The sequence below is a fragment of the Neovison vison genome, chromosome 5 (genome assembly GCF_020171115.1).
Source record: "Neovison vison isolate M4711 chromosome 5, ASM_NN_V1, whole genome shotgun sequence".
In the NCBI taxonomy this organism is placed as follows: domain Eukaryota; kingdom Metazoa; phylum Chordata; class Mammalia; order Carnivora; family Mustelidae; genus Neogale; species Neogale vison.
This window is the reverse complement of record NC_058095.1, coordinates 91,260,759-91,270,997: the sequence shown is the minus strand read 5'-3', so window position 1 is coordinate 91,270,997 and position 10,239 is coordinate 91,260,759. Positions and strand designations below refer to the sequence as shown.

Genomic DNA, 10,239 nt, shown 5'->3' with positions numbered 1-10,239 from the left:
TTTATTTTATGCACAAAATATGTCTAGAGGGATATACCAAAAACCAACAGTAGTCAACTCTGAAGGAACTGTGACTGGGACATAATTCTGAGGCTTGTTTTTCATAAAATATCTATTTGTGCAGATTGAGGTTTTTTCTTTTTTTAATTTGTTTATTTATTTATTTTCTTTTTTTTTCCAATTTATTTATTTTCAGAAAAACAGTATTCATTATTTTTTCACCACACCCAGTGCTCCATGCAAGCTGTGCCCTCTATAATACCCACCACCTGGTACCCCAACCTCCCACCCCCCTGACACTTCAAACCCCTCAGATTGTTTTTCAGAGTCCATAGTCTCTCATGGTTCATCTCCCCTTCCATTTTACCCAAAAGCACATACCCTCCCCAATGTCCATAACCCTACCCCCCTTCTCCCAAACCCCCTCCCCCCAGCAACCCACAGTTTGTTTCGTGAGATTAAGAGTCACTTATTTTTAAGCTCAAACGAACCCGATATCAAGAGTCCCATGCTCGGCCCGCCCGCCTGCTCCCCTGCTAGCTCGCGCTTTTGCTCGCGCTCTCCTGGCGGATGGAAGGGGCCAGCCTGCGGCTGGAAGGGAGGCAGAGGCGCGGCTCAGGGGGAACGAGGTTGCGGCGGCGGTGGTGGTGGTGGGAAGATGTCGGGCGAGGCCCAGCAGCAGGAGCAAACTATTGCCGAGGACCTGGTCGGGACCCAGTAGAAGATGGGGGGCGACATCGCCAACCGGGTACTTCGGTCTTTGGTGGAAGCATCCTGCTCAGGTGTGTCGGTGCCGAGCCTGTGTGAGGAAGGTGACGCCATGATTATGGAAGAGACAGGGAACATTTTCAAGAAAGAAAAAGAAATGAAAAAAGCTATTGCCTTTCCCACCAGCATTTCAGTAAATAACTGTGTATGTCACTTCTCCCCTTTGAAGAGCGACCAGGACTATATTCTCAAGGAAGGTGACTTGGTAAAAATTGACCATGGGGTCCATGTGGATGGCTTCATCGCTAATGTGGCTCACACTTTTGTGGTTGACGTAGCTCAGGGGACCCAAGTAACAGGCGGAAAACAGATGTCATTAAGGCAGCTCACCTTTGTGCTGAAGCTGCCCTGTGCCTGGTCAAACCTGGAAACCAGAACACACAAGAGACAGAAACCTGGAACAAGGTTGTCCACTCGTTTAATTGCACACCAATAGAAGGTATGTTGTCTCATCAGTTGAAGCAGCATGTCATCGATGGAGAGAAAACAATTATCCAGAATCCCACAGACCAGCAGAAGGACCATGAAAAAGCTGAATTTGAGGTACATGAAGTATATGCCGTGGATGTTCTTGTCAGCTCAGGAGAGGGCAAGGCCAAGGATGTGGGACAGAGAACAACCATTTACAAACGAGACCCTTCTAAACAGTATGGCCTGAAAATGAATACTTCAGGTGCCTTCTTCAGTGAGGTTGAAAGGTGTTTTGATGCCATGCCATTTACTTTAAGAGCATTTGAAGATGAGAAGAAGGCCCGCATGGGTGTGGTGGAGTGCGCCAAACATGAACTGCTGCAGCCATTTAATGTTCTCTATGAGGAGGGTGAATTTGTTGCCCAGTTTAAATTTACAGTCCTGCTCATGCCCAGTGGCCCCATGCGGATAACCAGTGGTCCCTTTGAACCTGACCTCTACAAGTCTGAGATGGAGGTCCAAGATGCAGAGCTAAAGGCCCTCCTCCAGAGTTCTGCAAGTTGGAAAACCCAGAAAAAGAAAAAAAAGAAGGCCTCCAAGACTGCAGAGAATGCCACCAGTGGGGAAACATTAGAAGAGAATGAAGCTGGGGAGTGAGGTGGGTCCCATCTCCCCAGCTTGCTGCTCCTGCCTCACCCCCCTCCCACCACACCCCAGGCTCTGTGAAGTGCAGTTAGTCTTCACCCAGGACCGCCAACAGAGCAGGGTCTCCCTGCCCCCATTCCTGTCCCCACCCCAACCCTTCCAACAACAACCAGCTCCAACTGACTCTGGTCTTGGGAGGCCAGGCTTCCCAACCACTGAAGACTACTTTAAATAGAAAATAGAAATTGAATAATAAAATCATGAGTCAAAAAAAAAATTGTCACATGCTCTTCCAAATGAGCCCACCAGGCGCCCCTGCACAGGCTGACTTTAAAATGTATTGAAGTATACCATGGTAGAAGCATATACCAAGGGAAATAAAGTAGAACATAGCCAGCTTGGCTAGGATTATACACGGCTAAAATTAAAAAGCAAAGTAAGCCAACCAGACATTGTCATCAGAAATAACAAAATTATGGAGTACTAAAAGTGAAGTGGTGTGCCCAAGATGCTTTTTCCTCATTGTCTCGTTTCAAAAATAAGTAAAACACAAGCTTAAATATTAAGTATTGTGGTTTGTCTCCCTCCCTATCCCATCTTGTTTCATGTATTGTATTATCTGCAAAGTGAGTTCATACCGTAAAAATAGGAGAAATGCGGTTACCACATAATAAAAATGTAAGAATTCTGCTGCAAGACACATACACAGTTTATGCCTATTCTATTCAAACTCATTGAAATGCCCAATGTTGTAACACACTTCCAAGAATCAAGATGACATACAACTGTAATAACACCCACAAAGATAGGTGCATCTGAATTTTCTTGTATTCACTTCCACTCCTGCTGCTTAAGGGAAATCTGCTGTTGCATTCTTTGTTTCTAAAAATGCATCACAACGTCAACTGATGAGTCATGAGTCACACTCCAAAGTCTTATGTACCAAAGAAAGCAGGGAACAAAAGTCCTAGACTTCAATTGCAAAGATGTTTAATCAGCGAAGTTACAAATGAGGAGTTCTTTATAAGGTGACACAGATGACAGTTTTTGGAAGAGATATGAGAAACTTGACAGTAAAGCTGCAAATTCTATAAGGATTGATAAAATCGTTTGCGCTTGTTCCCTCCTAATAACTGGTAGGGTTTGTTTTTGTTGACTCAGAACATACGAAGAGTAATTTCTGCTGAGATACTGACAGGTACAAACTCAACAAACTCTCAGCTTCATGAAAAAAGACATTATCTGAGAAATGACTTGCCAGATGCCTTGCTTCTCCTCTAAATTCCTTCCTACTTTTGCTGTTTAGCAATTTCACTGAGGACGAAACCTCCAGGAAAGGATAAGGCAAAGGGCAGGAACCAGAGATGCCACTATTTGTTTCTCTGTGGCAGTATTAATTCAAAGGTTTCCTGGTGAGGAAGAAAAACTAATGGCTGAAAGGAAATTTGACGACCAGCTGTAGATTTCAGTCACCAGTGTAACAGACTATTAAGATCTGACCTTATCATCTTGTTTTCTTCCAGGCATGTCATTATCCTTTACATTAATCTGCTTACCTGTTCATTGTTTCTCTCTCTTCCCAGCCCCCACAGCATGTAAACTCCTTAGGAACAGGGATCCCCCTTTTCTTGTTGTTTGCTATATTGTTGCCATCCAGAACAGTGCCTGGCACATAACAGGCATTCAATAGATAGCCAGTGTTGGGGGGCGGCCCAATACATAATCATTACTTAACTATCTCAGGCCTGGCACAATCACAAATAGGCTATTATTTTTCACTAGAGACTGCTCTTTACCTATAATGTAAAATAATAATTACACCAACACCTTGCCATGAGATTCTATGCCTAAGTTTTACTATTTAAATATCATATTTGTATCAAAATATAGTAATTATGATAAAATGATTACCTGATTCATCTCAATTTCTGAGAACAAGAACTTCTATGATTCACTTTCATATCTCAAATATCTAGAATGGTACACAAGTACAGAGCGGATATTCAAATATTTGAATAAGTGATTTTAAAAGAATTTTAAATGGTGGCATTATTAGCCATTTTCTATTTTCTTTGCATAATTTAGTATTTCCTAAATTTTCTACACCTAACATTCCTATAATCAAAAAAAAACCTACTGTTAGAAGAAAAAAGGAAACTAATGTACTCTTATACCCAAATGGTCTTGATAATGTATGCAACAAGGCAAATCAAACAGATATACCATTTGCTTCCTAGGAGTTATCAGATAGAAAAATATTCTTTAAAAAAGAAATATTACTATTTTAAAAATGAATTAGAAATATTATTTTGAAGAACATTAAGCTTTATCTTCCAGAAAGATTTCCTTTCATAAACCCCAGTATACTTCAAGAGTAATTTCTTTGTTTTTTTATTAACAGAGTTCTTTTCTTTTGGTTCAAATAACCAAAAGAGTAATTTTTTTCTTTTATAGAGACATAAGGAATGGTGTACTATGAATAAACATTTTAAGAACTACCTAATAATCTACTTTGCTTTCTCCAGGACTAAGTTTGATTTATTATGCCTCCGGTGAACCCAAACTATACATAGAGAAAATTCAGTCATGCTGTCACATTTAGAAAGACTAAAATCAGGGGTTCCTGGCTAGGTCAGGTGTTAAGTGTCTGTCTTGAGCTCAGGTCATGATCCTAGAGTCCTGGGATTAAGCCCTGCATTGAGACCATCAGGCCCTCTGCTCAGTGGGAAGCCTCCTTCTCCCTCTCCCACTCCCCCTGCTTCTGTTCCATCTCTTGCTGTGTTTCTCTCTGTCAAATAAATAAATAAAAATCTTAAAAGAGAGAGAGAGAGAGAAAGACTAAAACCATACCAAACAACTTCCTAACACAAAACCCTTTACAATTAAAAAAAACTAACACAATATACATTAGTTGAAAGTTAATTTTGATGTTTAATAGATTTTATCATCCTTCTGTATCCTACAAAATGGATTTACTAAAATCTTTAGTCCTTTCTGTAAATAGCTACCTTACTATTTTAAAAAATCCAGACTCAGAATAAATCTTGAAGACTTTCTTAATGTTATTATATGTCTTTCAAAAGTAGAAAACTCATTCAAATGTGTTGACAAATGTACTCAATATACCAGGAAAAAGAAAAGGTCAAAACCTAGAAAAATTATTTTTAATTTTTTTAACAAACTCTGAAATTAGTCTGTTCAAGTCTCAATTAATGTATCTCATCTATAATGAATGCACAAAGCCTAAAATTAGAGAAATTAATGAGGTTAATAAATATTTCATATGAGATCTAATTGCTATAGATACTTTTGAATTTTTAGTAAATGGCTCTGACCGAAGAGATTTAAAAGGTATGCTCAGCAACTGACCACATGCATTACCTATCTGTAATAAAGAGGCACAGAATGCAATCACCTGCACTCTGATACTTGGCTTCTTCCCAGTCATTTTGTGTTTCATCTTGAGCTAGCCCTAGACTACTGATTGTTTCCATATCAGTGGCTCACAACTATAAGAAACAAAAGAACTGAGAAACTCACACTAGACTATATTAGTCAGTACCATTTGAGAACTGTGTCCTAACTAATTACTGTCATCAGTCCCCCTAAATTAAAACTATTCATATATTTCAGAACTTTTCCTCTTATTTCCAAAAGCAAAGTCTCAGAAATATGTTCAAAATATTTTGTTTGGACCCTTGTCTTACACCATATTCAAACACTGACTTAGGTAGATTAAAGAACTAAAGCGGTAAAACTTCTAGAAGGAAATAAGGGGTAAGTTCATGACAACCAGCAGGTGCACAGTCCAAGTGACAGCAGCCAGGAGCCTGTATCCTGCCTGTGATGTTTCCCTGACCACCTGTCTCAGCCCCCTTCCCCCGCATGGCTTCCGTCCACCTGGCTCTTTGTTCCTTCCTAGCAAGCATCACCACTGAAAAGTAAAAAAGTAAATGATTTCTTCCTTTGATTGTTTATGCTTCCCCTCTCTAGCAGGTAAGCTAAGAGGTGGCTGGAGACTCTGTCTTGGGAACTGATGGAATCTCAACTCCTAGCACAGTGCCTGGCACGTAAGCAGATGCTAACGAAATCTTTGTGGGGTGAAAGGAAAAAGTAAAGCATCAGAATTTTGGGTATTGTGTCTGCCTAATATCCATTTAAGTATTAAAGATGATGAGTTGGAAGGGGAGGTGAACCATGAGAGACTATGGACTCTGAAAAACAATCTGAGGGGTTTGAAGTGGCAGGGGGGTGGGAGGTTGGGGTACCAGGTGGTGGGTATTATAGAGGGCACGGCTTGCATGGAGCACTGGGTGTGGTGAAAAAATAATGAATAATGTTTTTCTGAAAATAAATAAATTGGAAAAAAAAAAAGATGATGAGTGAAGAGCCCACCCTCCTCTCCTGAGTGTCTATGCTCCGGATGGGGAGAAAGACAGGGGCAACCACTGGCAATGACACAGTGAGGTCCCTGTCACGGAAGCATTCGAGCAGAGGCTAGACGACCGTGGTAGAGCAGCGATTCCTGCATCAGAAAGACACGGATAAGGACTTCACAGCTAAGGTTCAATGATTTGGGGTCAGTGGGGGAGGAGAATACCCAGGGTATGGGGACTTGCAGGACACAAGGTCACCACATCCTTTGGAATGCCTCCCAGGTGAGCGGAGACAAGCACTACTTTTCTTCAAATATCCACGAACTCTCCACAGGGTGGGTTTTGCTGCCGTGAGCACCCACAGCTCCACACAGCGCTCGTCTTTATCAGCACAGGCTCGGACCCCAGGAGCAGGAGGAGAGCCCGTGCGGGCAAGAGGGTAGGCCATAGCCAGAGGCTTGCTTCCACCATCGAGGAGGGAAAGGGGCACAGAAGGGAGGGGGCAGCTCTGCAAAAGCGCTCTGGGGTTTCGCTTCCCTGGGAGGGTCTCGGGCATGAGTATGGGACTCAACACTTCCTGTGACCTTGGACATCCTTGCAGAGCTGTGGGAGAGACAAGTCTTCCTAATAAACTCTTGGTGCTCTAAGGATGTCCTTTATTCATCTAGTTATCTAAATATTTATTTATTTTTATTTTTAATGTTTTATTTTATAATTTATAATCTTTTATTTTATTTATATTTAGGAAGATTTTTATTTATTTATTTGACAGAGATCACATGTAGGCAGAGAGAGAGAGAGACGAGGAAGCAGGCCCCCTGCTTAACAGGGCGCCCGATGCGGGGCTCAATCCCAAGACCCTATGATCATGACCTGAGGTGAATGCAGACGCTTAAGGACTGAGCCACTCAGGCACTGCTTTAGTTCATTTTTGTGCTCTATCTGTAATGAACTAGAGGAGCTTCTCGATCTTTATCATTCTGAATCTTCCTAGCCTGAAACAAACCTCAACTTTCAATTCTTCCTTTATTTCTCCCTCAAGAATTTTTAAATCTTCTTCAGCAAATCCTGAAATTTACTACAACTGGTTAATTTCTAAGCAATTTCAAAGCTTCTGTGAATGGAATTTCCTCCTTCACTATGTTTTCTGTTTAGCCTTCATGCATTAGAAGGTGTTGGGTCTTGTGGATTCATGTTCTAACACATTGTTTTGGTGAGCCCATCGATTATCCCCAAGAATACTCTGTTGGGGAGGGAGATGGGAAGAGCTTGGGCGCTGGAGCCGATGGGCCATGCTGCAGGTTCATCATCTCTCACGACCTGTGTGGGACACGTCCGGGCAAGAAGCCACCTTCCCGGAGCCACAGAGTCTTTGCCAGTGATGATGATAAGGGGTAATAACCCCAGAGAGGATTTGTGCTGAAACTCCAGAGCTTCTTTCTTTCTTAGAAGTCATATGGTCCATTGAGTGTATGCTCAAAAGAATTGAAAGCAGAGTCACAAAGAAATATCAGTAGACCCACTTCACAGAAACCTTACTCACAATAGCCAAGAGGTGAAGACAACCCAAGTGTCCACAGATGAATGGGCGAGCAAATGTGGTCTATCCATATAACGGAATATTGTTCAGCCTTAAAAAGGAGCAAAGTTCTGACATGTTCTACAACATGGATGAAACTTGAGGACATCACACTAAGGGAAATAAGCCAATCACCCGAAGAAAAATACTATATGATTCCACTTACATGAGGTACCTACAGTAGTCAGATTCATAAAGACAAAAAGCAGAATAGTGGTGGCCAGGGGCTGGGGCTAGAGGGGGGTGCGAGGAGGTATTGCTTAGTGGAGACATAGTTTCAATTTGGCAAGATGAAAAGTTCTGGACGGTGGTGATGGTTGCACAACCATGTGAATATAGTCACCACCGGTGGAAATGTTGCACGTAAAAATGGCCAAGATGGTAAATTCTGTGTATATTGTTATCACAATTTAGAAAAGAATATTTTAAAAATAGACAAGATGGAGTTGGCATTCTGGAAACACATCCTCAGCGGATGGGAATTATCAGTGCAAATGATACCTATGCTATGCTAACATGTGCTATATTAGAGGGGAAATCAATCCTTCTACAGTCTCCACGGGTGGGGATGGGGGTCATGGTGGGAGGAGAGGTGGCAATGCCAGGAGGGAGAAGGAAGGTCAGGCTGCAAGTGTGGAATGAGCTTATCTGTAACATCAATAATGACAAAATGGACAGGGAGCAGTTAGTGAGTCCTCGTGCTAAAGCATTTAGTAATCATTATTTTATTTGTATTTGTATTTGTATATTATTTGTATATTTATTTGTATTTGTAGCAACCCATGAGGTAGGAATTATTTTAATTTTCCCAACATGAAAAGTGAATTTTTGGGAGGTCAGGGAAGCGACAAGGAGCAGTATGTTTTGCCATTTCTGCAATTAGACTTCTTCACTCTGCAGGGGAACTGAGGTTGTTACTTCTGGGCAATTTTTTGTATCTTTCCAATCAGAGAGGAGAGAATGGGTTGCTCTGTTCCAGGTTCGGTTGGACGGATCCCACTGAAGAAGGCTGGGGGACCTGGCTTGGTCACCTGTCCTTTCCGGAAGCGATGACTACAGTCAGTGGAGGGGGAGCAGGCGATTGATTGATTGGTTCAGTGAGAGAGGAAACTCTTAAATCAAACACACACACTGTTGTTTTGTTCCTGATTTTAAGGGAGATGCGTCTGGTCTATCACCATTAAAAAGCACTGGGCACAAAAGAAAAAAAAAATCAGTGAATTTTCAGTGAAAATAACTGAACTACATCACAATTAGAAACTTCTGTGCCTTGTTATTAAAAAAGAAAAAAGACAACCTGTAGACTAGAAGACAGATATTTGCAAATTATACATCTGACAAGAAACTTATATCCGGAATATATAAAGAACTCCCACAACACAACACTAAAAAGACACATAACCTAATTTAAAAATGGGCGAAGGATACATATACACATTTTTCTGGAAAGGATATACAAATGGCCAATAAACACGTGAAAAGGAGCCCAACGTCCCTAGTCATTAGAGTAATGTGGATCAAAACTACAACGAGAGCACGTCCCACTAGAATAGCTATAACCAAAGAGACGGACAATAACAAATGTTGGCCAAGATGGGAGAAATTGGAACCGTCCTACGTTGCTTGTGGGAATGCAAAATGGTGCCACTCTTTTGAAAAACAGTTTGACAGTTCCTCTAAAAGTTAAAAGTGGAGTTACCATAGACCTGACAATTTCATCCCTATGTATTCATCCAGAAGAACTGAAAACACGTGTCTACCCAAAAATCTGTACATGAGGATTCATAGCAGGGTTCTTCGTCATAGCCAAAGGGGAAACCATCTACATGCGCGACAGCTGATGAATGGACAAACGAAGCGTGGGACACCCGTACGATGGAATATCATTCAGCTATAAGAAGGAACGATACATGCTGCATGGAGATGAACCTTGAAAATATTATATTAAGTGCAAGGAGCCCATCATATGAGACTCCCCATTGTATGATTCAATTTACACAGAGTGTCCAGGATCGGCAAGTCCACACAGAAAAAAATAGCAATAATAACTTAGTTGTTATATAGGGAAGGAGAACTGAGGATTGATTGTTAACAGGTACGGGGATTCTTTTTTGGGGGATGAAATGTTCTGGAATTAGAGAGTGCTGATGGTCGCACAACTCTGTGAACACACTAGAGTTTGAAAGAACAACTTCTATGATTTGTGAATTTTCCCAACTTAATGAATTTTAAAAACCAATTGGATTTCTATGCATTAGCCATCAACTAAACAAGAAAATATAATATTTGGTGGCTCAGTTGGTTGAGCAATGACCTTCAGCTCAGGTCATGATCCTGGAGTCCTGGGATAGAGTCCCTCATTGGACTCCCTGCTCAGCAGGGGTCAGCTTCTCCCTCTGCTCCTCTCCATGCTCCTCCCCCTGCTCATGCTCTCTCTATCTCTCAAGTAAATAAATAAAA

At 41.4% G+C, this 10,239-nt stretch overlaps 1 protein-coding gene across 1 annotated transcript; it reads left to right on the top strand.

Annotated features, from left to right (window-relative positions):
• Positions 1–658: 658 nt before the first annotated feature.
• On the top strand, positions 659–1,989 carry LOC122906974 (proliferation-associated protein 2G4-like). Its single transcript, XM_044249499.1, is given in 2 exon segments — positions 659–1,067; positions 1,070–1,989. Coding segments are annotated over 2 exon segments (1,176 nt in total). The 3' UTR covers positions 1,837–1,989.
• Positions 1,990–10,239: the final 8,250 nt, after the last annotated feature.